Source organism: Prionailurus bengalensis, chromosome D1 (genome assembly GCF_016509475.1).
Source record: "Prionailurus bengalensis isolate Pbe53 chromosome D1, Fcat_Pben_1.1_paternal_pri, whole genome shotgun sequence".
Taxonomy (NCBI): domain Eukaryota; kingdom Metazoa; phylum Chordata; class Mammalia; order Carnivora; family Felidae; genus Prionailurus; species Prionailurus bengalensis.
This window is the reverse complement of record NC_057346.1, coordinates 115185718-115213700: the sequence shown is the minus strand read 5'-3', so window position 1 is coordinate 115213700 and position 27983 is coordinate 115185718. Positions and strand designations below refer to the sequence as shown.

The following is a 27983-nucleotide window of genomic DNA, read 5'->3' as shown; positions in this document are numbered from 1 at the left end:
TCCCCTCCCTCTGCAGGATGGGTGTCGGCCGCAGGAAGCTGGCCCCGCTCTGGGCCCTGGCTCTCACCCTGGCCTGGGCCCAGCACACAGGTGAGGCGCCCACTCACCGGCTCTCCCAGGCTGGCCCTGGCCGTGGCCTGGCATCCCGGTGCTTCCCCCACATGCCGGGAGGGCAGCAGGCCGTCCAGACGCCTTGACCGGGCCTCTGGGCGGGTGGAGTGTGGCCGTGAGTGGCCCCCGGCAGCCTGGCCCCTGGCAGCCTGGCCCCCCGCCCCGGGCCCTGAGCCGTCTTGCGGGTGTCCCAGCTGGTGGGGTTGGGGAGGAACCCTCGGGGACTGCGGGGGTCCACGTTGGGGGTGGGGCCTCTGAGGCTGGGCTGCTCCCCTGAGGCGAGGAAGCAGGAACCCAGCGTCTCTGAGCCCCCCGCCTGCCTTCCATGGCAGCGGCCTGCAGCCCACTCACCCCTCCACCCGTGTTGCCCTGCTGGCCACTGCCTCTGCCCCCCCCCCCCGCCCCCAGGCCTCGGGCTGAGCGGGTTCTCAGGCGCCTGGGCCAGCCTGGCAGAGCGGCCCTCCTATCCCTGGGTCCCCCTCCCCATGCACCCCTAGTTTACCTGCTTATTTTCCCCATCTGGGCCTTATGGGGGCTTTCCGGGAGCCTCAGCCTTGGGCCGAGGGTGTGATAGTGAGGTCCACACAGAAAGGATGCTGGCGGTGGGGGGGAGGGACTCACAGACCCTCTGCAGCCCCCTCCCCCCAGGTCTGCACCTCACTGCCTCCACTTCCCAGGGGCCAGCTGGGTTCTGGCCGGGCGTGGGGTGGCAGTGTGCAGGAGGGGCCAGGGGCCCGTGTTCCTGAGGCACTCAGCACAGAGGGGACCATGCCACGGCGCCCCGTGTGGCCCATACACTTCAGTCCTTGGCTCTTGCCCCCGTGTGTGGGGCCAGTCCCTACCGGTGAGGGCAGCTGGCCCCTGCAGGGCCAGGCCCCTCCTGCCATGCTGGCATGGCCTCTGAGGGCCTCTGAGATTGGCCTTCCAAGCCGCGCCAGGTTCTCGGGGCAGCCTCGGGGCCGACACGGCCAGCCCTCAGCTCTCCTGCCCTGTGCACCCCTGTGCTGAGCCGCCCCCCGTGCGGTGGCCCTGAGTACCCCCTCTACGGTGCAGCCCCACCCCACTCAGCTCCACACTCCCCAGTCTGTTCCAAGTTGTCCTCCAGACCGCTGGCTTTACTGTTGGGCCCTCCACAGACCGCTGTGCAGAGTGGGGAGATACTCAGTGAACGCAGGGCTCCCGGGGACACCCTGTCAGGGCCAGGGGACCCCCCCCTCGAGGGCTTGGGGAGCCAGGCTGAGGTAATGCTCAGAGGGGATCGTGGCTCAGCCCGGACCTGGTGTGGACGGTGTGGACAGAGACCCTCCCAGCGTCCCCAGCCCTGCACAGAGAGAACCCCCTCCTGTTCTGGCCCCTTCTGCCCGCCCATCCCTCGCTTCCTCCGTAGGCTCTGTGGAACACGGCCATGAGTACCTGGACCTCCTTCCTGTCACCCAGGGGCCTGCTGGTGAGTTGGCCCCCCACCCCCGTCAGGGCTGCCCCACTCGGGGCCAGGGGCCCGCTGAGCTCACGGCGACATCCTGCTGTCTCCCCGTAACCCCTGATATTTCATCCACGTATGCGTCCTCGTGGCCCGGGGGTGGGGGCTGGTGGGGTGGCCTCTCCGGGTATTTCTGTGCCGCCACTCTGGGTGCGTGGCCCCGAAGCCCAGACAATCAGCCTGCATTTCCCGGCACTGGGCCCACGGGAGGCTCATCCACGCCTGGCCTCTGCGCCCAAGGTTGACTTTTGAGATTCTGGGCGTAAGAAAGTCCCAGGTGTGAACAGAGTGCAGGGCTGAGAGCTCCCGGCCCCTCGGGATGGCGCGGCGGAGGCGCAGGGCGGAGGCTGTCGCTGGAGGAGGCTTTGCTGCCCGAGTGTACGTGCAGCCCGGCCTCCCCCCCCCCCCGGGCGCCTTGTGGCCACGGCCTTGGAGAGGCCACCTCCAGTCGCCTTGTGTGGGTGGCAGAGATGCCTACGCCCAGCAGAAGCCATGTGCGTGGGGGGCGCTGTGTGACCCTGCCCCTGCTCCCGCAGGCGACCGGCTGCGCGGCGTGACCATCCTCCCCCCTCTGAGGACGGCACCGGTGGTTCGAGGTGAGGGAGGGCCTGTGAGGCCGGGCTGGGAGGGGGCAGCTGGGCGGGGTCCCGCTTCCCCGGTGGACCCGGGAGAAGTGCTGGGAAAGGGCCCCGGTCGCCAGGAGGGTCTGGGTCCAGGCGGCTCCTCCCCGGACGCCCGGCCCTCGGGCAGCAGTGTGCTGGACTTGGGGGCACGGGGGCGCCCCTCAGGACTGCCCTGGCTCCCCACAGCCCTGAACCCCGCGCACAACGGGCGGGTGTGCAGCACCTGGGGCGACTTCCACTATAAGACCTTCGACGGGGACGTCTTCCGCTTCCCGGGCCTGTGCAACTATGTCCTCTCCGCGCACTGCGGGGCCGCCTACGAGGACTTCAACGTCCAGGTCCGCCGCGGCCTGGAGTCCAATGTCACCACGCTGGCCAGAGTCACCATGAAGCTGGATGGCATGGTCATCGAGTTGACCAAGAGCTCCATCCAGGTCAACGGGCTCCCGTGAGTCTGGGGGGCTGTGAGGGGGACGTAGGGTTGTCCCCGAGATGGGGGCCCATGGCCCCTCCCCCACTGGGGCCCCGCGCTCTTTTCCTGCCCCTGGAAGTGGTCCCCTCCTGGTCCTGTGACCCCAGGACTGCAGACTCCCCTGTCTCCCCCACTCCCCCTGCTGCCACTGTCCACAGGCACTGTGCTCGTGTCCCACGCGTGACCGCAGGGGACCTCGCTGCCCCCTGCGTGCCCCTCGCCGCCTCAGCCGTGCCCTCTCTCCGCAGAATCCAGCTGCCTTTTAGCCAGTCTGGTGTCATCATCGAGCACAGCAGCAGCCACCTGAAGGTGGTGGCCAGGCTGGGCCTGGTCTTCATGTGGAGCCAGGACGACAGTCTCCTGGTGAGGCCGGGGCCCAGGGCTGGGGTGGGGGGGCGTCTCCAGCCCAACAGCCTTCCCAGGGAGGGAAGAAAGTGCTCTGGGCAAGGGTGGGTGGGAAGGTCAGAGACAGCCCCCCCCCCCAACAGGGTGGGGGAGGAGGGAGCCCAGGTGCTATAGGGGCGCTGGGATCTACACCCCCCGATGGAGACCCCGCGTGAGTGGGGTGTCTCCTCCAGGACAGAGAGCCCTGCTCTGCATTGTGGGGGCCGGGGGCTGGTCCACGGTCCCTGACAGTCCCTCCTTGGAAGTGTCCCACACCTTGTCTGTCCCTCCTGTCCCGAGACATCCCTGGCAGGGCCAGTGGCTGACATGTCCCTCTCCTTCCAGCTGGAGCTGGACGCCAAGTACTCGAACCAGACCTGTGGGCTCTGTGGAGACTTTAACGGTGTGCCTGTCTTCGACGAGTTCCTCTCCCACGGTGAGCCCCTCCCCACGGCTGTCCCATGTGTCTGCTCCGGGCCCCTTCCCCGGGGCTCCCTGGAAGGCCGCCTTGTCTCCACCTTGTGTGCACGTGCACGCACACCCGCACCTGCACAATCCCAGCGCCCACAGGTGCACCTGCCCACACACTCAGCCGTACGCCCGGAGGCACATCTGGGGGCCTGTGCTCGGCGCGGCTGCTCTGGGAAGTGGATGTGTAACCACGCACCCTCCTCACCTGAGACCAGAGTCCCACCTCCCATCAGGCCCCGTCACTGTTGCTCGGGCCTCCAGACTTTGCCACCAAGAAGTGGGACCCGCACGAGCCGGGGTCCCTGGCCCCCAGGTCCCCTTCGCCAGGCCCGTGGAGCCCCACTTAAGGCTCACCCATAGATGCTTCTGGCCGTGAGGGAACGAGCCTGCCCACGCGTCCGGTGGCCCTGGCCCGGCAGGCCCAGCGCAGGCTTGGCTGGGGGGGGGCAGGGGGGAGGTCGGGGTCACTCTCCAGCCCTCTGTACTACAGGCCGGCTCTGGGCTTGGAGAGCCTCAGTCAATAGGCCTCCGCCCTCGGCCTGCAAGCCCCAGAGCCTTGGCTGTTTCCCCAGTCTTCAGACACCCAGAATGTCCCTTGTGGCCACTGCCTAAACCAGCGGTGTGGGTGGGGGAGCAGGGGCAGCCGGGACGCCGCGGGCAACCTGGGGGATGGCTTGTGCTCCCCGCAGGTGTCAAGCTGACCCCCATCGAGTTCGGGAATCTGCAGAAGCTGCACGGCCCCACGGAGCAGTGTCAGGACCCTGCACCTGTGCCCCCGCTGACTTGCTCACTGGGCACCGTAAGTCCTGGAGGGAGTGGCGGCGGGGGCCGGGCTGGGGGGGTGGGCTGTGAGTCCAGAGGAGAGTCCGGGGCCTGGACTCAGCACGGCCTCCCGGCTCGGCCCCAGGGCATCTGTGAGGAGATCCTGAGCAGCTGGCCCTTCCGGGGCTGCAACGCCCTGGTGGACGCCAGCAGCTACGTGCAGGCCTGCCGGCAAGACCTCTGCCTGTGCGAGCACGCCGAGCTGACCAGCTGCGTCTGCCATACGGTCGCCGAGTACTCCCGCCAGTGCGCCCACGCCGGGGGGCGGCCCCTGGACTGGCGCGGCCCCGACCTGTGCCGTGAGTGCCCTGGCCGGCCCCAGCCCCGTCACCGTGCTGCCCTGCCTCGGTCCAGAGGTGGGGGCAGGGTGTGACCACCGCCACCCCCCGCCCCCGTCCTCTACCCTGCAGCCCAGACGTGCCCCCTCAACATGCAGTACCGCGAGTGCGGCTCGCCCTGTGCGGACACCTGCTCCAACCCGGAGCACTCCCAGCTCTGCGAGGACCACTGCATGGCCGGCTGCTTCTGCCCCGAGGGTGAGAGGGGCCCCCACCCCCGCCCGCCCCCCGAGAATCACAGAGGCGTTCTGGACCCCCGGATCTGAAGGGCTCCCGAAGGGCAGGGCAGCCTGGAGCGGAGGGCTGGTCTCCTCCACATGCTCACGTGGTGGCCACCTGCTTCTACAGGGACGGTGCTCGACGACATCGGCCAGACGGGCTGCATCCCCGCACCCCAATGCGCCTGCGTGTACAACGGGGCCACCTATGCTCCGGGGGCTGTCTACTCCACAGACTGTGCCAACTGGTAGGACCCAGGCCCCTGCCCTCCTGTCCGTCACCCCAGACGCGTCCTGGGATGGCCCCTCGGAGGCCAGGGCCCAAGTGCTGGGTGTCATCCCTCGCGTGGGGCCCTGGGCACTGGCCAGTGGCTCTCCGCACGGACGCCGAGGGGCCCCGGGCTGTGCAGTGATGCGGGCAGGCCTGGGCAAGACCCTTGTCCACCTGCCGGTGAGGAGGGAGGGGCTGGGTGCTCCCGGGGGCCGCGCTCACGTGGTCTCTACCCGCACCCAGCACCTGCTCCAGTGGCCGGTGGAGCTGCCAGGAGGTGCCATGTCCTGGCACCTGCTCAGTGCTGGGGGGCTCCCACTTCTCCACGTTCGATGAGAGGCAGTACACAGTGCACGGAGACTGTAGCTACGTGTTGGCCAAGGTACGGGCCCCGGGGTCCTCGCTGGGACAGAGCGGCTGTCACACGGGAGCCCCTGCCTGGGCTGCGTGCAGCGGCTGCCTCTGAGGCCACCCTGGGAAAGTGCCCCGGCTCCTGGTACCAGCCCCACAGGGAGCCAGGCAGGGGCGGGGGGGACGCAGGGGGCCGGGGCCTCTGGGCAGAGTGTGAGCACTCGTGTCTGCAGCCCTGTGACAGCAGCGCCTTCACTGTGCTGGCGGAGTTGCGCAGGTGCGGCCTGACGGACAGTGAGACTTGCCTGAAGAGCCTGACCTTGAGCCTGGACGGGGGGCACACGGTGAGAGCAGATCCGGGGGGCCTGGGGGGGGCACACGGTGAGGGCAGACCCGGGTGGGGGCTGGTGGGGGGGAGGCATAGTGAGAGCAGACGTGGGTTAGGGGGAATCTGTGTCCCTCGTGGCAAGTGACCTCTGCCCAAGCCCTCGATCCCCGTGTGGGCAGCGAGTGGCCAGGGGGCATGGCCCGGGGACCCTCCCACCCCACAGATCTCTGAGTGACGGTCCTCAGATGGAGCAGCTCAGGGAGGGACCAGGGCACGTCCGGTAGCTCGTGCATTGAAGGCAACGTCCGTATTTTATAAAGTCACTTGTGTTTTTATGTGACTGAGAAAATGCAGTCCTTGAAGGACACGCAGACAAGCTGAGCACGGGGTCATCGGCCCCTCTTTGTGGGAGCCTGTGGCCTCCACGGGCAGGGGTCTCGCAGGGGCACGTCAAGGCCTCTGGGGCCACTTGGGGCGCTGGCAGAGCCCCGACTTGCCCTGACCCTGCTGTGTACTGCTCCCAGGTCATCGTGGTCAAGGCCAGCGGGGAGGTGTTTGTGAACCAGATCTACACCCAGATGCCCGTCTCAGCAGGTGAGGGCGCCGGCCCTGGCCCCCTGAGGGTGCCGCTGCTCACACCCCACTGAGACCTTGTCCCCTGTGTCCACAGCCAACGTCACGCTCTTCAGACCCTCAACCTTCTTCATCATCGCCCAGACCAACCTGGGTCTGCAGCTGGACATCCAGCTGGTGCCCATGATGCAGGTGTTCCTGAGGCTGGCGCCCGAGCTCCGCGGGTTGACCTGCGGTAAGAGGGGCCACCTGCCCTGGGGGCCGGAGCCCGCCCTCGGCGGCCAGGGCTCTCGGGGCCTCATGCTGCCCCCCTGCCCCAGGCCTGTGCGGCAACTTCAACCAGAACCAGGCCGATGACTTCCGGACCCTCAGCGGCGTGGTGGAGGGCACGGCCGCCGCCTTCGCCAACACCTGGAAGACCCAGGCCGCCTGCCCCAACGTCAAGAACAGCTTCGAGGACCCCTGCTCCCTCAGCGTGGAGAACGGTACGTGGATCCACGTGGCCCCAGGGCCCCCTGCGTGCCGGTGACACCCCCCCCCCCTGCCGCCCCCGGCCACGGAGGTCCACTCCGGCCCCGAAGGAGCGATTCAGGTGGTTCACAGGCAAACTCCCCAGCGGCTGTGGTAACTTCCGGAAGGAAAGGAACAGGGTGTTGTGGGGGTGGTGGAGGTGGCCCTCGGTGTGCCTGTGGACGGTGTGCCTGCCCGCTCCAGGCGCCGTCCTCTGCGGAAGGCGCTTCTGTGTGACCCCAGCTGACCTCCCCGCTCCTCCGTCCACAGAGAAGTACGCTCAGCATTGGTGCTCCCGACTGAAGGACCCCCACGGCCCCTTCGCCCAGTGCCACGCTGCCGTGAGCCCCGGCACTTACCACTCGGTAACGGCCTCCCCCTGGCCTGTCCCCTCTGGCCCGGGCTAGCCCGGCTCCGCTGGCTACGGAGATCAGGGGCCCTAGTCCTTCCAGCTCCCACCTGGAGGGGGTCTGCCGGGGGTGTGGGGGCCCCGGGCGCCAGCTCGAGGAGGGGCCCCAGAGGAGGCGGGGGGCAGCGTGGGGATGCTCGCTGAGTGTGGGTGACCACGGCCCCGTCCCCAGAACTGCATGTTCGACACGTGCAACTGTCAGAAGAGCGAGGACTGTCTGTGTGCGGCCCTGTCCTCCTATGTGCGTGCCTGTGCCGCCAAGGGGGTGCTGCTCAGAGGCTGGAGGGACGGCGTGTGCGGTGAGTGTCCCCGAGGGTCCCCCGGTGCAGGAATACACGCTCCGTGGCTCTCCCTGCGTGGGGCTCCCGTGCTGCCCGGGGACCCCGCGGCTGGAGCAGGCCCGGGGTGGGCAGGGCAGCGGGGGGGGGGTGGTGGGGGGGGTGGCCGGGGACCGGGTGGCGACCTCCGCCCTGCGCTGAGCGCCGCCCCCTTCCCGGCATCCTGCAGCGAAGCCCATGGCCACCTGCCCGAAGTCGCTGACCTACCAGTACCACATCAGCTCCTGCCAGCCCACCTGCCGGGCCCGGAGTCACGAGGACGTCACCTGCGGCATCCGCTTTGTCCCCGTGGACGGCTGCGCCTGCCCCCAAGGCACCTTCATGGACGAAGCGGGCAAGTGTGTGCCGGCCAGCAGCTGTCCCTGCTACCACGAGGGCTCCGTGGTGCCCAACGGGGAGTCGCTGCACGAGCGTGGGGCCATCTGGTGAGAGCCCCTGCCGGCTGGGCCTGGGGAGCAGGGCGGCTGAGGTGGGGGGGGCCCTCTGACTGCCCTCTCCCCCCAGCACTTGCACGCAAGGCTTGCTGAGCTGTATTGGAGGCCACACCCCTGCCCCAGGTGAGCCCTGAGAGCGGGAGGGAGGGGCTCTCGTTGCCACGCCAAGCTCCTGGGCGGACGCGCCCGGGTCAGCGTGGCTGGCGGGGGGCTGGCACGTTTCTGCGTCAGGCCTGGTCTGGGCCCTCTGGGCTCGGGGAGGGGGTGGCGAGGGGGTGGGAGCAGGCCTCACTCTCGCGCCCACGCAGCACCCGGCCGGTCAGGCCTCGGGGCGGCACACCCCCGGCTGCTGGGAAACTCTCAGAGCCAGCCTGGCGGGTGGCGGCTGGGGGCCCCTCAACGGCCCCTGCCTCCCCAGTCTGCACCCCGCCCATGGTCTATGTCGACTGTCGCAATGCCACGCCGGGGGCCGCCGGGGCCGGCTGTCAGAAGAGCTGCCTCACCTTGGACATGGAGTGTGTGAGTGTTCCCCACGCCCCCAGGGACCCCTCGCGGGCACCCGCCGCGTGGCCCTCTCAGGCTGGGCCCAGGAAGACCCTTGCCCGAACGCTGTCCGGGCCCCCTGCAGGCCGTGGCGGGGGGGCCCTCTGCTGTCACCTCCGCCGTCACCCCCGGCCCCCTGACCCATGTGTTGTGCCCCACAGTACAGCCCCCGGTGCGAGCCCGGCTGTGTGTGCCCCGACGGGCTGGTGGCCGACGGTGAAGGCGGCTGTGTCGCCGTGGAGGACTGTCCCTGCGTGCACGACGAGGCCAGCTACCTGCCCGGCCAGACCGTCCGGGTGGGCTGCAACACTTGGTAGGCGGGGCCCCGGGACCCCATCCTGGCCGGGCCGGCCCCGCTTCGGCCTGACTGTCCCCCCCCCCCACCAGCACCTGTAAAAGCAGGATGTGGCAGTGCACACGTGAGCCCTGCCTGGCCACCTGCACGGTGTATGGGGACGGCCACTACATCACCTTCGATGGGCGGAGCTACAGCTTCAGCGGCGACTGCGCGTACACACTGCTTCAGGTACACGTTCCCCGCCCCCCGCCCCCCGCCCCCGCCCCCTGCAAGCTGCCCAGGCCGGCCCGGCCCCCACCCCCCCACCCCAACTGCCGCGTCGGCCTCCACCTGTCCCCAGGACCACTGTGGTGGGAACAGCACTGCCAACGGGACCTTCCGAGTCGTCACGGAGAACGTCCCCTGCGGGACCACGGGCGTCACCTGCTCCAAGGACCTCAAGCTCTTCCTGGGGGTGAGTGGGGGGCCGGGTGGGAACGGGGGCAGCCGCTCAGAGGCCCCGGGGAACTCTTGGAAGGTGAGCGGGGACGGGCCTGAGGGACCGCTTCCCCCCCCCCCCCCCCCCCGCAGAGCTACGAGCTGAAGCTGAGTGGCGGCAAAGTGGAGGTGATCCAGAAGGGCGTGGGGCAGGAGGCCCCCTACTCCATCCGCCAGATGGGCATCTACCTGGTGGTGGACACCGAGGTCGGCCTGGTGCTGCTGTGGGACAGGAAGACCAGCATCTTCCTCAAACTCAGCCCCGAGTTCAAGGTGGGCCCCCACCCCAGGACGGCCCAGACCGAGGGCCGGCTGGGACGGCTGTGGGGTGGGGGACACACACAGACGGACAGAGGAGGGATTCAGCCGGCGGGCCTCGAGGGAGGCGGCAGGTAGGAGGTCCGCCTGTGTCCACTGCGCGCTGTGGCTCCTTCTCCCAGAGCTGAAACTCCCTCCAGGCTGCGGTCCCAGGACGCGCCCCTGGACGCTCGGGGGGAGGATCCCTCCGGCCTCCTCGGCCTCTGGGGCCCCAGGCGACCCTCCGACCTCTGCCTGCAACCTCACGTTACTGTCTTTGCTCTGTGTGTCTGTGCCCAAATGTCCCAGTCCTACGAGGACACCAGGCCCTGTGTCCTCAGCCAGGATGCGTCCGTGCTAGCTGGACCTCCACCTGCGGAGGCCCTATTTCCACATGACGCCATGCTCACGGGTCCCCGGTGATCTGAGCCAGTCTTTGGGGGACCCCTTTCCTACAGGAGGGACACCCCGTGGCCCCGAGCGCTAAGTGGGGCCGTGCCTGGAGGCACAGCGCTACCCTCCCCCCCAAGGTGTCCTGGGGACATGCAGCCCCGGAGGGAAAGGAAAGGGGGCACAGGAGGCAGGGACAGGGGCTCTGGCCCTTGCTGCCTGTGTCCTGAGCCCCCTCGTGTGCAGGGCCGGGTCTGCGGGCTGTGCGGGAACTTTGACGACAACGCCGTCAATGACTTCACCACGCGGAGCCAGTCCGTGGTGGGCAACGCCCTGGAGTTTGGCAACAGCTGGAAATTCTCCCCGTCCTGCGCCGACGCCCCGGCCCCCAGGGACGCCTGCGCCGCCAACCCGCACCGCAAGTCCTGGGCCCAGAAGCAGTGCAGTGTCCTCAACAGCGCCACCTTTGCCGCCTGCCACGCCCACGTATGTGGGTGCTCCCGGGGCGCCTGGGGAGGAAGGGACAGAAGTGGGGCTGGCATCGCCTTCCACCTTTTGGACCAGCCCGCGGTCAGCCCCGCGGGACCACGAATCTGCTGTCCCTGAGCGGCGGGGGAGACGGCCCAGGTCCGGCCACGCCCCGGGCCTGACCCCCAGCAGCCCCGGGGAATCCGGCCCTGAATCCGAAGCCTCTCTCCCCCACCAGGTGGAGCCCGCCAAGTACTATGAGGCCTGCGTGGGCGACGCGTGTGCCTGTGACTCCGGGGGCGACTGTGAGTGTCTCTGCACGGCCGTGGCCGCCTACGCCCAGGCCTGCCACGACGTGGGCGTGTGCGTGTCCTGGCGGACCCCGGACATCTGCCGTGAGTTCACGGGATGTGGCGTCGGGGCAGGGCGGGCCCGCGGGCCCCCACCCCAGGGAGGGACACACTGCGCGGTTAAGGCTGGTCGCCCGCGGAGGGGGGCGGCGGGTGTCGGAAAGGAACATGAAATGGGGAGGGGTGTCACCGATGGACAGACGGGAGAATGTTCCGGAACCCAGAGGGGTCAGTAGAGCCTTGCTCCCCCACCCCGCCCGCTTAGAACCTGGCCGGAGGGGAGCGTAGTGGGCAGCCGCTCCGGGCCGGAGTCCCCCACCCTGGCAGGCGGCACCCCCGAGGAGCCAGGGGACCCGCGGCTGCGTCCGGTCACGGGCATTTGGGGCCCACAGCCCCCGAGGCCCCATGCGGGAGGCACAGGGGAGGGACGGGGCTTGGTCGAAGGTCGGGGTGCAGGGGGAGCCCAGCCGGCCGCCGGGTGGCCCTGGAGGCCGTCGTTGCCAGGGCGGCGCCCCGCCTGGGGCCGCTGGTGGCTCGCTCTGGCCGGAGCCGGCCCGCTGAGTCGGCCGCCTCACCCGCAGCCTTGTTCTGCGACTACTACAACCGCGAGGGCCGGTGCGAGTGGCACTACCAGCCGTGCGGCCCGCCCTGCATGAGGACCTGCCGGAACCCGAGCGGCCGCTGCCTGACCGACCTGCCGGGCCTGGAAGGTGCGCTGCTGCCCTGCTGGCCAGAGGGGCGGCCTGGGGTCCTGGGGTCATGGTGGGGTCTGTCCTGAAGCCCTGGGGTCCCAACCCCCGGAGGTGCCGCTGTGGGTGCGGCCTCGAGCTGGGGGCTGAGCCAAGGCGGTGGGGGTGGGGCGGTCGGGCAGGCGGTCGGCTGGGACTCAGGCCTCTCTGGGCTGCAGGCTGCTACCCCAAGTGCCCGCAAGAAGCCCCCATCTTCGACGAGGACCGGATGCAGTGTGTGGCCACGTGCCCCACGCCCCCCCCGCCGCTGCCCTGCCGCGTCCAAGGCAAGTCATACCGGCCGGGGGAGATGGTGCCGTCTGACAGGAACTGCCAGTCCTGGTGAGTCCTTGACCAGAGGGGCAAGCAGCTGGAGCGTGTGGGGTTCGACCCTCGCCCTGCGGGACGGACGGGGGGCCGCAGCCTGAGGCATTGAGGGGAGGGGAGAGGAGCGGGAGGGGGTGACGCCGAGTCACGAGGCCGCCCTGAGGCCGCCGGAGCAGATGCCCCGAACGGGAGGTGGCCGTCGGGCGGTCAGCGGGGAGCGACGCCGGCCCCCAGTGGTCATTGACCGGAAGGGGCTCCCTGAGAGGGTGCGACCTCGGCCTCCGTGCCCAGCGGCCGGGGCTGAGGGCCGGCTCCGGTACCGCGGCGATGCCCTCGCCCCAGACTCACCTTCTTCCTCCCGTCGCCAGCGTCTGCAGCGAGAGTGGGGTGCAGTGCACCTACGACACTGAGGGTGAGCGGCCGGCGGCCTTCCTCGGGTCTGGGGTCTCCAGGTCCCCGCCCGCCCCCCCGTCCCTCACGTGCCCGGCACCCCCTCCTCCTCACAGCCTGTGTCTGCACCTATGACGGGCGGCGCTTCCGCCCAGGGGACGTCATCTACCACACGACCGACGGCACGGGGGGCTGCATCTCCGCCCGCTGCTCGGCCAACGGCACCATCGACAGGAGGGTCTACCCCTGCAGCCCCACCACCCCCACGCCACCAACCACCTTCTCCTTCTCCACACCCCCGCTCGGTAAGGCGGGGCCGCCCCTCGTGCCAGGAATCCAGGAGGGGACCGGGGGCCGGACACTCGTCATCTCTGCAGCCAGGAAGGGCCCGCTCGTCCAGTGTGCCGGGCGGGACCGGCGTCCTCAGCTGTGCCGTCAGGGCTGGGGCCCCTGGCACGGGGTAGGGCTCTGACAGGGGGCCTCAGGCAGGCCTTTGGAGGGAAGGGCCACCGGGAGCACCCCTGGGGAGTCCTTGCCCCATCATTGCCACCTGCCTGTCTTAGGCCACACCGAGGGTCAGGTAGCCCAGCTCCTCTCCCTCTTAAGGGGGTCGTCCTTAGAGCCCTAGCGGACCTTCCCGAAAGAGTGCAAATTCTGCTCGGGGTGTAAATGAGATCGATTCACCTATTTATTCAACTGCTGTGGGCTCCACACATGCCCTGTGCCGGGTGTGTCCCGGGAACTCGGTCCCTGTGTTTCCCAAGCTCCCGTCACAGGGGGGGACGGTCACGCAGACTGACACGGTGAGACGTGCAAGGCAGCTGACCGGCAGGGGGACGGGGACAAGGGGTGACAGGGTGCCTCGGGGAGCCTAAGAGACTTAGCCCTCCCACCTTCTCTTCTGCCCTCAGTCGTGAGCTCAACACGTCCGGCCCACACGTGCCACAGCCCTGCCAAGAGCACCGTGCGGCCCAGCACTCGGAGCGGTGCCCCATCCTCCACCCCGGGCACGACCTCCGGTCCTCCGACGAGCCCTCCCCGGCCCCACCAGGCCTGTGGGGAAGATTGCTGGTGGTCACCGTGGCTGGACGTCAGTCACCCGGGACGGGGCATCGACAGCGGTGACTTCGACACACTGGAGAACCTCCGTGCCCACGGGCACCAGGTCTGCCCGACGCCGAAGAGGGTGGAGTGTCGGGCTGAGGATGCCCCCGAGGTACCGATCCAGGTCCTGGGGCAGCACGTGGAGTGCAGCCCAGCGCGGGGGCTGACCTGTTACAACCGCAAGCAGGCTTCGGGGCTCTGCTACAACTACCAGATCAAGGTCCAGTGCTGCTTCCCCCGCACCTGCCCTACCTCTGGCGGCCAAACCCAGACCACCACACCTGTCCCAGGGACCACTACAACCACCCTGAGTACCTCTACTCCTATCCCAGGGACCACTACAACCACCCCAAGTACGTCAACACCTGTCCCAGGGACCACTACAACCACCCCCAGTACCTCTACTCCTGTCCCAGGGACCACTACAACCACCCCAAGTACGTCAACACCTGTCCCAGGGACGACTACAACCACCCCAAGTACCTCTACACCTGTCCCAGGGACCACTACAACCACCCCCAGTACCTCTACTCCTGTCCCAGGGACCACTACAACCACCCCAAGTACGTCAACACCTGTCCCAGGGACCACTACAACCACCCCAAGTACCTCTACACCTGTCCCAGGGACCACTACAACCACCCCGAGTACCTCTACTCCTGTCCCAGGGACCACTACAACCACCCCGAGTACCTCTACACCTGTCCCAGGGACCACTACAACCACCCCCAGTACCTCTACTCCTGTCCCAGGGACCACTACAACCACCCCCAGTACCTCTACTCCTGTCCCAGGGACCACTACAACCACCTCGAGTACCTCTACACCTGTCCCAGGGACCACTACAACCACCCCCAGTACCTCTACTCCTGTCCCAAGTACCCCTACACCTGTCCCAAGGACCACTACAACCACCCCGAGTACGTCTACACCTGTCCCAGGGACCACTACAACCACCCCCAGTACCTCTACTCCTGTCCCAGGGACCACTACAACCACCCTGAGTACCTCTACTCCTGTCCCAGGGACCACTACAACCACCCCCAGTACCTCTACACCTGTCCCAAGTACCCCTACACCTGTCCCAAGGACCACTACAACCACCCCGAGTACCTCTACTCCTGTCCCAGGGACCACTACAACCACCCCGAGTACCTCTACACCTGTCCCAGGGACCACTACAACCACCCCGAGTACCTCTACACCTGTCCCAGGGACCACTACAACCACCCCCAGTACCTCTACTCCTGTCCCAGGGACCACTACAACCACCCCCAGTACCTCTACTCCTGTCCCAGGGACCACTACAACCACCCCGAGTACCTCTACTCCTGTCCCAGGGACCACTACAACCACCCCCAGTACCTCTACTCCTGTCCCAGGGACCACTACAACCACCCCGAGTACCTCTACACCTGTCCCAGGGACCACTACAACCACCCCCAGTACCTCTACTCCTGTCCCAAGTACCCCTACACCTGTCCCAAGGACCACTACAACCACCCCGAGTACGTCTACACCTGTCCCAGGGACCACTACAACCACCCCCAGTACCTCTACTCCTGTCCCAGGGACCACTACAACCACCCCGAGTACCTCTACTCCTGTCCCAGGGACCACTACAACCACCCCCAGTACCTCTACACCTGTCCCAAGTACCCCTACACCTGTCCCAAGGACCACTACAACCACCCCGAGTACGTCTACACCTGTCCCAGGGACCACTACAACCACCCCGAGTACCTCTACTCCTGTCCCAGGGACCACTACAACCACCCCGAGTACCTCTACACCTGTCCCAGGGACCACTACAACCACCCCCAGTACCTCTACTCCTGTCCCAAGTACCCCTACACCTGTCCCAGGGACCACTACAACCACCCTGAGTACGTCTACACCTGTCCCAGGGACCACTACAACCACCCCGAGTACCTCTACTCCTATCCCAGGGACCACTACAACCACCCCAAGTACGTCAACACCTGTCCCAGGGACCACTACAACCACCCCGAGTACCTCTACTCCTGTCCCAGGGACCACTACAACCACCCCAAGTACCCCTACACCTGTCCCAGGGACCACTACAACCACCCCGAGTACCTCTACACCTGTCCCAAGTACCCCTACACCTGTCCCAGGGACCACTACAACCACCCCGAGTACGTCTACACCTGTCCCAGGGACCACTACAACCACCCCCAGTACCTCTACACCTGTCCCAAGTACCCCTACACCTGTCCCAAGGACCACTACAACCACCCCGAGTACGTCTACACCTGTCCCAGGGACCACTACAACCACCCCCAGTACCTCTACTCCTGTCCCAGGGACCACTACAACCACCCCGAGTACATCTACTCCTGTCCCAGGGACCACTACAACCACCCCCAGTACCTCTACTCCTGTCCCAGGGACCACTACAACCACCCCGAGTACCTCTACACCTGTCCCAGGGACCACTACAACCACCCCGAGTACCTCTACTCCTGTCCCAGGGACCACTACAACCACCCCGAGTACCTCTACTCCTGTCCCAGGGACCACTACAACCACCCCCAGTACCTCTACTCCTGTCCCAGGGACCACTACAACCACCCCGAGTACCTCTACTCCTGTCCCAGGGACCACTACAACCACCCCAAGTACCTCTACACCTGTCCCAGGGACCACTACAACCACCCCGAGTACCTCTACTCCTGTCCCAGGGACCACTACAACCACCCCGAGTACCTCTACTCCTATCCCAGGGACCACTACAACCACCCCGAGTACCTCTACTCCTATCCCAGGGACCACTACAACCACCCCAAGTACGTCAACACCTGTCCCAGGGACCACTACAACCACCCCCAGTACCTCTACTCCTGTCCCAGGGACCACTACAACCACCCCAAGTACACCTACACCTGTCCCAAGGACCACTACAACCACCCCGAGTACCTCTACACCTGTCCCAAGTACCCCTACACCTGTCCCAAGGACCACTACAACCACCCCGAGTACGTCTACACCTGTCCCAGGGACCACTACGACCACCCCGAGTACCTCTACTCCTGTCCCAGGGACCACTACGACCACCCCGAGTACCTCTACACCTGTCCCAGGGACCACTACAACCACCCCGAGTACCTCTACACCTGTCCCAAGTACCCCTACACCTGTCCCAGGGACCACTACAACTGTGAAAAACACTCCATTGACCCCGAGGCCAATGCCAGTTTCAACAACACCTGAACCTTGTTTACAAAAGTTGTGCAACTGGACCCAATGGTTCGACAGCAGCTACCCTGGTCCTGGCATAAACGGTGGAGATTTCGACACTTTTCATGACTTGAGAGCCAAAGGACATAAATTCTGTGAAAAGCCCAGCAACGTGGAGTGTAGGGCACAGTTCTTCCCAAACATCCCACTGGAGGAGCTGGGGCAGGACTTGATCTGTGACAAGAGCCTGGGGCTGTTATGCCTCAACAGGAACCAGTTGCCGCCGATCTGTTATAACTACGAAATCCGGATCGAGTGCTGCGAGCTGGTGGATGTGTGCAGAAGCACCACACACCCTGTGACGTCTGAGACCACGTATTCCACCCGAGAGGAACCCGGGACCCAGACACAGCTTACCTGGACCACCGGAATCCCCTCGTCTCCCACACGGCACAGCACCGCCAGCTCCGTGCACGCGCACCCCACAACCAGCATCACAACCGGCACACACTCAGTCTCCCCAGCCGTGACCATCCCCTGCCAGCCACAGTGCACGTGGACCAAGTGGTTCGACGTGGACTTCCCGTCCCCTGGGCCCCACGGAGGAGACACGGAAACCTTCGGCAACATCGTCAGAAGGGAAGGGAAAATCTGTCGCCAGCCCGAGTACATCACGCGGCTGGAGTGCCGGGCCGAGAGCCACCCCGAGGTCAGCATCGAGACGCTGGGCCAGGTGGTAGAGTGCAACGTCAGCAAGGGCCTGGTGTGCCGGAACCGGGACCAGGGTGGCGACGTCGGGATGTGCCTCAACTACGAGGTCCGCATGCTGTGCTGTGAGCCCCCGGAGTACTGCTCTACCCACAAAACTGTCAGTGTACCTCACACTTCAAGCGTTAGCACCACCAGGCTAACTGAAACCACCTCCCACCTGGTGACATCCAGCTCAACCTCCGTGCCGAAAACCAGCTCAACCTCAGTGACAGAGAGCAGCCCAACCTCGGTGACAGAAACCAGTTCAACCTCGGTGACAGAAACCAGCTCAACCTCCGTAACAGAAACCAGGCCAACCTCGGTGACAGAGACCAGCTCAACCTCGGTGACAGAGACCAGCCCAACCTCGGTGACAGAAACCAGGCCAACCTCGGTGACAGAAACCAGGCCAACCTCGGTGACAGAAACGAGCCCAACCTCGGTGACAGAGACCAGCCCAACCTCGGTGACAGAGACCAGCTCAACCTCAGTGACAGAAACCAGCCAAACCTCGGTGACAGAGACCAGCCCAACCTCGGTGACAGAAACCAGCTCAATCTCAGTGACAGAAACCAGGCCAACCTCGGTGACAGAGACCAGCTCAACCTCGGTGACAGAAACCAGGCCAACCTTGGTGACAGAAACCAGCCCAACCTCGGTGACAAAAACCAGGCCAACCTCGGTGACAGAAACGAGCCCAACCTCGGTGACAAAAACCAGGCCAACCTCGGTGACAGAAACCAGCTCAACCTCGGTGACAAAAACCAGGCCAACCTTGGTGACAGAAACCAGCCCAACCTCGGTGACAAAAACCAGGCCAACCTCGGTGACAGAAACCAGCCCAACCTCGGTGACAGAGACCAGCCCAACCTCGGTGACAGAAACCAGCTCGACCTCGGTGACAGAGACCAGCCCAACCTCGGTGACAGAAACCAGCTCAACCTTGGTGACAGAAACCAGGCCAACCTCGGTGACAGAAACCAGGCCAACCTTGGTGACAAAAACCAGGCCAACCTCGGTGACAGAAACCAGCTCAACCTCGGTGACGGAAACCAGACCAACCTTGGTGACAGAAACCAGGCCAACCTCGGTGACAAAAACCAGGCCAACCTCGGTGACAGAAACCAGCCCAACCTCGGTGACAAAAACCAGGCCAACCTCGGTGACAGAAACCAGCTCAACCTCGGTGACAGAGAGCAGCCCAACCTCGGTGACAGAAACCAGCTCGACCTCGGTGACGGAAACCAGCTCAACCTCGGTGACAGAAACCAGCTCAATCTCAGTGACAGAAACCAGGCCAACTTCGGTGACAGAAACCAGCCCAACCTCGGTGACAGAGACCAGCCCAACCTCGGTGACAGAGACCAGGCCAACCTCGGTGACAGAAACCAGCTCAACCTCAGTGACAAAAACCAGGCCAACCTCGGTGACAGAAACCAGCTCAACCTCAGTGACAAAAACCAGGCCAACCTCGGTGACAGAAACCAGCCCAACCTCGGTGACAGAAACCAGCTCAACCTCGGTGACAGAAACCAGCTCAACCTCGGTGACAGAAACCAGCCCAACCTCAGTGACAGAAACCAGGCCAACCTCGGTGACAGAAACCAGGCCAACCTCGGTGACAGAAACCAGGCCAACCTCGGTGACAGAAACCAGCTCAACCTCGGTGACAGAGAGCAGCCCAACCTCGGTGACAGAAACCAGCTCGACCTCGGTGACGGAAACCAGCTCAACCTCGGTGACGGAAACCAGCTCAATCTCAGTGACAGAAACCAGGCCAACTTCGGTGACAGAAACCAGCCCAACCTCGGTGACAGAGACCAGCCCAACCTCGGTGACAGAGACCAGCCCAACCTCGGTGACAGAAACCAGCTCAACCTCAGTGACAAAAACCAGGCCAACCTCTGTGACAGAAACCAGCTCAACCTCGGTGACAGAAACCAGCTCAACCTCCGTGACAGAGACCAGCTCAACCTCGGTGACAGAGACCAGCTCAACCTTGGTGACAGAGACCAGCCCAACCTCGGTGACAGAGACCAGCCCAACCTCGGTGACAGAGACCAGGCCAACCTCGGTGACAAAAACCAGGCCAACCTCGGTGACAGAAACCAGCCCAACCTCGGTGACAGAAACCAGCTCAACCTCAGTGACAGAGACCAGCCCAACCTCGGTGACAGAAACCAGCTCAACCTCGGTGACAGAAACCAGCCCGACCTCGGTGACAGAAACCAGCCCAACCTCGGTGACAGAGACCAGCTCAACCTCGGTGACAGAGACCAGCCCAACCTCGGTGACAGAGACCAGCTCAACCTCGGTGACAGAGACCAGCCCAACCTCGGTGACAGAGACCAGCCCAACCTCGGTGACAAAAACCAGGCCAACCTCGGTGACAGAAACCAGCCCAACCTCGGTGACAGAAACCAGCTCAACCTCGGTGACAGAGACCAGCCCAACCTCGGTGACAAAAACCAGCCCAACCTCTGAGCCCAAACGCAGCACAACCTCTGGTCCTACAATGAGCACAAGCCCTGTTCTCAAAACTGAAACAACCCACTTCACACCCGTGACCATCCCCTGCCAGCCACAGTGCAGGTGGACCAAGTGGTTCGACGTGGACTTCCCGTCCCCGGGGCCCCACGGAGGAGACGCGGACACCCTCGGCAACATCGTCAGAAGGGAAGGGAAAATCTGTCGCCGGCCCGAGTACATCACGCGGCTGGAGTGCCGGGTCGAGAGCCACCCCGAGGTCAGCATCGAGACGCTGGGCCAGGTGGTAGAGTGCAACGTCAGCAAGGGCCTGGTGTGCCGGGACTGGGACCAGAGTGGCGAGGTCGGGATGTGCAACTACGAGGTCCGCGTGCTGTGCTGTGAGCTCCCGGAGCACTGCCTTCGTACTTCGGGGACGCCTTACGCGACTCCATCCACCAAGCCCTCGTCCCCTCCAGAACCGACCTCCGTGGTGTCCACCACGACATGTTACTGCAGCGTGTCTGACAAGGTCTACCGCGCAGGTGTGTGCTGCCCTGGCCACTGTGAGGGAGAGGGAGGGGTCCTTTGTCCCCGTGACTGAGCCACGTGTTGTCCCCGAGGCGGCAGTGAGCCGTCCTCTAGGATTCATCCCGTTCGTTTCTGGGCAGGAGGGCCTCCTACCGGGTCAGCCCTCGGGGCGGACCGCCACCCTGCGGGGGCCAGTCTGCGCTGTGCCTCTCCCCCCTCCCCAGCACGGCCCCGCTGACACCCGCCTGTCCCCTTGTCTGCCAGGATCCGTCATTTACAACCGGACCGACCTCGACGGCCACTGCTATTATGCCACGTGCAGCCTGGACTGCCACGTGGTCAGGACGCACTACACCTGTGCCAGCGGCACAACACCTCCCGTCCCAACCACCTCCCCGGCCGGGTCCTCCCCTTCAGCCTCCGCGCCCGTCACCGCGCAGGGGTGCCCAAACGCGGTCCCCCCAAGAAAGGTAACTCCCCCCTCCCCGCCCACCGCACAGGCTGGCGCAGGGACCCTCAGCGTCTTTGCAGCTCGGCTGAGTGGGAAAGTCCGTGGCCTCGGGCCGAAGCAGGCAGGCAGGGAAGTGGCCGGTTCTGGTCACTGCCGGGGGCGGGTCCCGGCCCGGCAGCCGGGAGCGCGTGGCCTGGGGCGGAGGCTCGGCTGGCTGCGGACGACCGGGCACCCAAGCGGGTGGTCCAGGCTCTGGGGGGCGCCGGGCAGCCAGGGAGGGCGTGTAGGGTCGGGCAGAGCTCCGGGAGTGGAGGCCACGTGGAGGAACGGGGTGGCGGGGGACCACCTCCGCCCCCCGGAGAGCCCCCCTCGCCAGCCCGGTCCCCTCCCGCGGCTCCTCTCTCAGGGGAGCCCGGCACCACAAGCCTGAGGTCTTTCCTCCACAGAAAGGCGAGACCTGGGCCATGCCCAACTGCTCTCAGGCCACCTGCGAGGGCAACGGCGTCATCACCCTGCAGCCGCGGCCGTGCCCGCAGGTGCAGCGGCCGACGTGCGCCAACGGCTACCCGCCCGTGAAGGTGGTCGACCCCGACAGCTGCTGCCCGCACTACCGGTGCCAGTGTGAGCCGGGGGCCAGGCTGAGGGGGAGGGAGGGACCTGGGTCAGACGCCGGGAAGGCCTTCCGGACGGCAGGGCAGGGGACGGACGGTGCCGGGTGGAGTCCTGCCTGAGCCCCAGAGCCCGCGGGGCGGGGGTGGGAGGGGGCCCCGCGTAAGGCCGCCGCGTGCCCGCAGGTGTGTGCAGCGGCTGGGGCGACCCCCACTACATCACCTTCGACGGCACCTACTACACGTTCCTGGACAACTGCACGTATGTGCTGGTGCAGCAGATCCTACCCGTGTACGGCCACTTCCGCGTGCTCATCGACAACTACTTCTGTGGGGCGGAGGACGGGCTCTCCTGCCCGCAGTCCATCATCGTCGAGTACCAGCAGGACCGCGTCGTGCTGACCCGCAAGCCCGTGCTCGGGGTGATGACCAACGAGGTGGGGAGCCCCGCCCCGGGCAGCCCCACGCGGACCGGGGCTGGCCGGGGGCGCCCCTCATTCACTCCTCTCCTTGGCCCGCCGCGTGTGTCTAGATCATCTTCAACGACAAAGTGGTCAAGCCCGGCTTCCAGAAGGACGGCGTGAGCGTCTCCCAGATCGGCATCAAGATGTACCTGACCATCCCCGAGCTCGGCGTCCAGGTCATGTTCTCCGGCCTCATCTTCTCGGTGGAGCTGCCTTTCAGCAAGTTCGCCAACAACACCGAGGGGCAGTGCGGTGAGCGCCTGTCCCCGCTGGGCTCTGCCCACGCCGGGCCCTTTCTCCGCTCCGTGCCTGTAGCTGGGAGCGTCTGGTGCGGGAAGGGTCGCCTTGGCCGAGTCCCCCCCACCCCGGAGGACCCATTCTCGGCCGGGGCCGAAACTGCCTCAGGGCACCGAGCCCGTAGGCGGTTCTGCTTTCCAGCGGCTCCCAGCGGGTGCGGGTCAGCAGCTCGCGGGGCGGGGGGCCTGGCCGTGTGCCCTACACCTGAGGCTCGCACCTGCCCGTCCCCCAGGGGGACTGCCCGGTGTCTCGGTGGGGGGTGTGTTGGAAGCTCAAAGGCTCAGGTCTCTCAGCCAGGCCATCCAGTGCCGCGCTGAGCGCCAGGGCCCCACCCCCAGCTCGGGGACGCTGCGCGCTCGGGCAGGTGGTGGGGGGGGGGTGCTCTACCGGCCCCCAGCCAGCCTCCCCCGCCTCCCTGGCCCCAGGCACCTGCACCAATGACAAGAAGGATGAGTGCCGTCTCCCCGGGGGCACCGTGGTGCCCTCCTGCTCTGACATGTCCGGCCACTGGAAGGTGACGACGCCCCACCAGCCGCCCTGCCACGGGCCACCCCCGAAGCCCACTGCAGCCGGGCCCACGCCCTCGCCCGCCCCCTGCCTGCCTTCGCCGATCTGCCAGCTGATCCTGAGCGAGTGAGATGTGGGGGCGCGGAGTGGGCCTACGGGGGCCCCCCGGGGGGAAGAGGGTCGCTGTGAGTCCGCCAGGGCTGGCCGTGGGTCCGGGCCTGCGTCATGACCCCGGGCGCCACCTGGCTTTCCAGCCCAGGGGATACCTCGAGACAGAAAGAGCCGTGGGGCAGCCGGCCGCCCTCCCCGGGGCACGCAGACCCGGGCGGGCCGGAGCTGCCCCACGACCCGATGCTCCCGGCCGCAGGGTCTTCGAGCTGTGCCACCCTCTGATCCCCCCGCTGGCATTCTACCAAGGCTGCACCTTCGACCACTGCCACCTGAACGACTCCAATGTGCTGTGCTCTAGCCTGGAGCTGTACGCGTCCCTCTGCGCCTCCCGAGGCGTGTGCATCGACTGGAGGCGCCACACCAACCACACATGCTGTGAGTGTCCTCCGAGCGGCATCGGCCGGTGCCAGCGTGTGGCCAGGGGCCGGACAACCAGTGGCTGGACTTCCCGGAGCGGGGTGGGGGGGGTGGGGAGGAGCGGGGAGGAGCTGGGGGAAGAGGAGGAGGGGGAGGGGGGATGGCTGACCCCAGGGCAGACTGCACTCGGCTCCTGGAAAGAAGGGAGGAGCACCCAGATTGGGGACTCAGGGCCTAGAGCACAGGGGTGGCAGGGCCGTGCACGCAGGGGTGGGGCCGGCGGGGCCCCGCTTCCGGGCTGCAGAGCCCCCAGCGGACGCCTGGGGATGAGTTGGCTCGGGGCCGGGGCCCTCGGCCTCAGGTGTCCTCTCCCTCCTCACAGCGTTCACCTGCCCTGCTGACAAGGTGTACCTGCCGTGTGGCCCGTCTAAGCCCTCATACTGCTATGGGAGTGACAACACCAGCCTCGTGTATGCACCAGCCTCTCCCTCCTAGACCCACCCCCGGGGACCCCGGCCGGGCCTTCCCCTGCCCTGGAGAGCACAGGGACCAGGCCGGCCCTCTGCTGTCCCTACAGGGCTCTTCAGGACACTGTCCCCATCACAGAAGGCTGCTTCTGTCCAGAGAACATGACGCATTTCAGCATGAGTTCTCCAGTCTGCGTGCCTGCGGACTGCCACAGTACGTCCCCACGGTGGGGGGGTGGCGGGTGGGGGCGGGGGTGGGGCTTGGGGCTGGCAGGTGCACCTTCCCCCCGAGCGAGTGCCAGGACCAACCGCCCTCCCAGATCTGCACTTCCCAGCCAGGGCCCAGGGGCCCCCCCCGACGTGGCTCCTGCCCCCGAAGGGCTGGGGGCTGCTGCCGCCCACTGCTGACCTCACTCTCTCTCCCTCCAGGGTGCCTGGGCCCCCATGGGGAGGCTGTGGAGGTGAGTGCGCCACGCTGGGGGTGGGGCAGGGCTTCCTCTCGGCGCCAGAGTTTCAGATGAGGGGCAGGGAGGGGCCCAGGCTTCTCCGGCAAGATCTGGGAGGCTTCTATGTGGGGGTGCCCACCCCCGGGGGTGGCCCTGCCCTGTCCCCCGCTGGGACCCCCTCCTGCTCCACTTGGACACCGTGAGGTCACCCACATGGCACCTCCCACCCCATCTCCTGCCCCTGCGGCCACCGCCCTGCACTCTCGAGGCCCCCTTCCCCCGGGTTCCCCCGCTGGCCCTCGTCGGTGGGCTCCCAGAACCACCTGGTCTGGTTGCAGCCGTGCCTGGACAGGCAGGTGACTGACCCCACAGCCCTGGGCTCTCACGTGCCTCCTCCTGCAGCCCGGCCACACCATCAGCGTGGACTGCCAGCGGTGCACCTGTGAGAGCAGCACGCTGACGATGAGCTGTCACAGGCAGCCCTGCCCCCTGCCCCCAGCCTGCCCCCTGCCCGGCTTCGTGCCTGTGCCTGCAGCCCCGCAGGCCGGCCAGTGCTGCCCCCAGTACAACTGCGGTGAGTCCGGGCTGCTGCCCCCCCATTGCCTTCCGGGTCGGCTTCGGCCGAAAGCACAGGGGCGCCTGCCCACGAGGGTGCCGTGGCGCCAGCACTTGGGGGGACGCTGGCACCTGGGGGACCCACCACCTGCCCACCGGGTGGCCGGCGCTCCCGAAGACCCCTGGGGATCACCCCCGGGTGGGGGTGGGAGCTGGCGCAGAGCCGGACACAGGCCCCCGAGCACCTCCGTCCTGCCCACTGCAGCCTGTGACACCAGCTACTGCCCCAAGCCCGTGGCCTGTCCCGAGGGCTCCCACCCGGTCGTGACCTATACGGAGGGGGCCTGCTGCCCCAGCCAGAACTGCAGTGAGTGTCTTTTCTCCGGGCTGCGCTGCGCGCTGCGGGTGGGGGGCCCAGCCTCTCTCGGGGTTCTCCGTGGCTCGGGGTAAAGCTGGATGAAGCCACAGCTGGACCACCGCGGCCGGGGGCCCCGGGGCCGGGCGACTGCCCGTGCGGACAGGGTGGCGGGAGGGCGGGAGGTCAGGGTGGCTCCGTGAGGCTGTTCTCCTCTTGCACAGGCTGGGACGTCTGCAGCGTTAACGGCACCTTGTACCAGGTAAGGAGCAGATGGAGGTCCGGACCCCCGGGGCACACGGGACACTGAGCGCTCTCCGCCCCTGCCCCTGCCGGGTCCTCCCGAGCCTGGGCCAGGACCCCTGCTGGTTCAGGTGGCTGCAGGGCAGCCGTGAGCTCTCCCGGGACCACTGCCCACGGAGGCAAGGGCCTGGGGCTCCCCCTCGCCCACCCAGAGTCACCCAGGGGGACTGGTCTGCCTGGCAGGGGGCCGGGCCTGGAACAGGGGGGCCGGGAAGGCAGGGGCCCGGGGCCCGGTCTGAGCTCGCCAACACTGGCCACCCTGACCCTCCCCAGCCCGGCTCCGTGGTCTCCTCCAGTCTGTGCGAAACGTGCAGGTGTGAGGTGTCCAGCAGTCCCCAGTTGGACACGGTCGTCATCAGCTGTGAGACCCAGATTTGCAACACCCACTGCCCCGCGGTGAGTGCCTGCGTCCACCCCGGGAAAGCCAGTGCCCGGGCTCGGGCTCCATTTTCACCCCGCCCTATCCACCCCTCCCTGCAGGGCTTCGAGTATCAGGAGCAGAGTGGGCAGTGCTGTGGCCTGTGTGTGCAGCAGGCCTGTGTCGTGAACGCCAGTGACAGTTCCACCCGCATCTTCTACGTGAGTTGTGGCCGCAGGGCCCGGCTGGGGGGGGGGGGGGCCCAGGGCCGGGGCGTGAGTCCCGGGAGGGACAGAGCCAGCACGCCCCTCGCAGGAGCCCCAGGCAGGCCGGGCCTCACCCCGGCCTGGACAGAGCAGCTGTGAGGCACACAGGGACGGCAGGGTCCGGCGCACCGGGGCCCCCGGGCAGAGGGGGGCTCCGGAAGCCCACAGGCTGGGAGGCAGACACGTAGACGGGCAGACGGACCTCCCCTGCCCGCTCACCCTGCTGGTGCCTCTTCCTCGCAGCCCGGCCAGTCCTGGCCAGACCCCACGAACCCGTGTGTGACCCACGAGTGTGAGAAGCACCGGGATGGGCTCGTGGTGGTGACCAGGAAGAAGGCGTGTCCCCCACTCAACTGCCCTGCGGTGAGCTCTGGGGACACACGGCCCCGCCTGGCACGCTGCGGGCCCACGGGAGGCCACGGCCAGATTCGCCTGGGGTGGGGGCGGGGAGGCGCGGTGGGCCCCCTGCAGCATCCACAGGGGCACCCCCTGCCTGCGTGGGGCACTGTCCACTGCCCCGTGACCCCCTGCTTCCGGGCGGCCGCTCCGGCGCTCAAGCAGCCCCTCTGTCGGCACAGGCCCAGGCCCAGCTGAGCGAGGACGGCTGCTGTCTCGCCTGTCCCCCGCCCCAACCTCAGAACCGTGAGTGCGAGCGTCTGCGGGGGGTGGTCGATCCTGCCCACCGGGGGTGGGGGGGTGGGGGGGGCCGGGGAGCCATCCAGGCCTGAGCCGCGCCCCCGCCTCCCGTGTCGCCCGCAGAGTCGGCCTGTGCGGTATACTACAAGCGTGAGGTCATCGTGCATGGAGATTGCAGGTCCCCGCGGCCCATGAGGGTGGCCTACTGCCAGGGCAACTGCGGGGACAGCAGTGCCAAGTATGTGAGCCCCGACTCCGCCAGGCAGAGACCAGTTTCCGCAGGGCAGCGTCCCCAGGACTGGCTGTGCCGGGCGCCGGGCCGGAGGGGAAGCCAGGACGGGGGGCGGGGGGGGGGGGGGCGGGGCAGGCGGTGGGGTCCTGATGCTGCGGGGGGCGCAGGGGGGGGGGGTGGTGGCTGGGGCCAGGCCTTCGGAGGCCGATGGAATCAGGCTGTTCTGTTTACGACTGAGGCCGCGGACACAGTGGCCCCCTTGGCGGCGTGCCCACAGGTCAGCGGCGGCACGCTGCCGGCCCGGAGTCCGCCGGGGGAGCCCGGGATGGGCACGCGGGGCCCCGGGGCCTGCGGGGGCTGTGGGCGTGGCGCCGGGTGCTGAGCGGGCCCCGCCCACAGGTACTCGCCGGAGGCCAACACCATAGAGCGGAACTGCAGCTGCTGCAGCGAGCTGCGGGTGTCGCCGACGACGGTGACCCTGCGCTGCAAGGACGGCTCCAGCCGGACCTTCGGCTACACCCTGGTGAAGGAGTGCGGCTGTGTGGGGCAGCAGTGCGGCCCCCGCGGCAACCTAAGCCATTCGAAGGAGTCGGGGCCCTCGCGGAGTGACGAGGAGCGGAGCCCGGAGACGGGGCACACGGGCTGGAGGAGGGCGTCCGGCAGCCCTCGGAGCGCCCGGCCACCTCCCTCCGGGACCCAGCGATAAGGGTCCCGTTCCCCTAGCCCCAGCTCCAAGGCCGGCGGGACCTCGGCCCAGGCGGCCCGAGATCAGGATGCACTGCCCGCCCCGCCCTTCCGTCGGCTGTGACGGCCCCGGGGGACCCGGGCGGGCGGGGCTCCTCTGGCCACGGGTCCGGTCTGCTTTTCCCCGGACGTGCGCATCACGGAAGGGTCTTCTCAATGACGGCCACTTGGATGTGGTGCCCGGCCATTCGGCCGGCCACCGGGAGGCAGAGCCTCGCCCCTACCTCGGCCCTGGGCCTCGGGAAATGGCCAACTGGTGCCGTAAATACATCCGGAGCATTTTGCACCTTGCAGACTCTGTGTGATTTTTAAG

At 67.3% G+C, this 27983-nt stretch overlaps 1 protein-coding gene across 1 annotated transcript; it reads left to right on the top strand.

Moving 5' to 3' along the window:
• Nucleotides 1-17: 17 nt before the first annotated feature.
• Nucleotides 18-27963, top strand: MUC5AC (mucin 5AC, oligomeric mucus/gel-forming). The gene is made up of 59 exons (XM_043582068.1): nucleotides 18-97; nucleotides 390-397; nucleotides 1499-1558; nucleotides 2128-2187; nucleotides 2401-2662; nucleotides 2935-3049; nucleotides 3416-3506; nucleotides 4231-4340; nucleotides 4449-4662; nucleotides 4774-4899; nucleotides 5050-5167; nucleotides 5434-5572; nucleotides 5775-5885; nucleotides 6394-6463; nucleotides 6540-6677; nucleotides 6763-6927; nucleotides 7223-7317; nucleotides 7534-7660; nucleotides 7869-8124; nucleotides 8204-8256; nucleotides 8552-8652; nucleotides 8838-8989; nucleotides 9064-9202; nucleotides 9315-9428; nucleotides 9545-9724; nucleotides 10385-10624; nucleotides 10845-11001; nucleotides 11538-11666; nucleotides 11864-12026; nucleotides 12380-12423; nucleotides 12518-12706; nucleotides 13313-13762; nucleotides 14342-14397; nucleotides 14511-14971; nucleotides 15015-15069; nucleotides 15119-15174; nucleotides 15224-15475; nucleotides 15581-16273; nucleotides 16713-17754; nucleotides 19492-19832; nucleotides 19977-20467; nucleotides 20718-20923; nucleotides 21351-21525; nucleotides 21699-21949; nucleotides 22045-22228; nucleotides 22699-22906; nucleotides 23148-23326; nucleotides 23691-23778; nucleotides 23886-23989; nucleotides 24205-24236; nucleotides 24624-24795; nucleotides 25042-25143; nucleotides 25356-25393; nucleotides 25708-25830; nucleotides 25915-26013; nucleotides 26302-26421; nucleotides 26637-26700; nucleotides 26818-26932; nucleotides 27326-27963. Exons 1-59 carry the CDS (start codon nucleotides 18-20, stop codon nucleotides 27630-27632), a joined length of 10470 nt encoding a protein of 3489 aa, XP_043438003.1. The 3' UTR covers nucleotides 27633-27963.
• The last annotated feature ends 20 nt before the right edge of the window (nucleotides 27964-27983 follow it).

Bases quoted from the DNA above. Each gene is read 5' to 3' on its own strand.
- MUC5AC (XM_043582068.1), top strand. From the start codon at position 18: ATGGGTGTCGGCCGCAGGAAGCTGGCCCCGCTCTGGGCCCTGGCTCTC. The intron at 7,661-7,868 runs GTGAGTGTCCCC...GGCATCCTGCAG, and splicing joins CTGGAGGGACGGCGTGTGCG to CGAAGCCCATGGCCACCTGC. The intron at 9,203-9,314 runs GTACACGTTCCC...ACCTGTCCCCAG, and splicing joins GCGCGTACACACTGCTTCAG to GACCACTGTGGTGGGAACAG.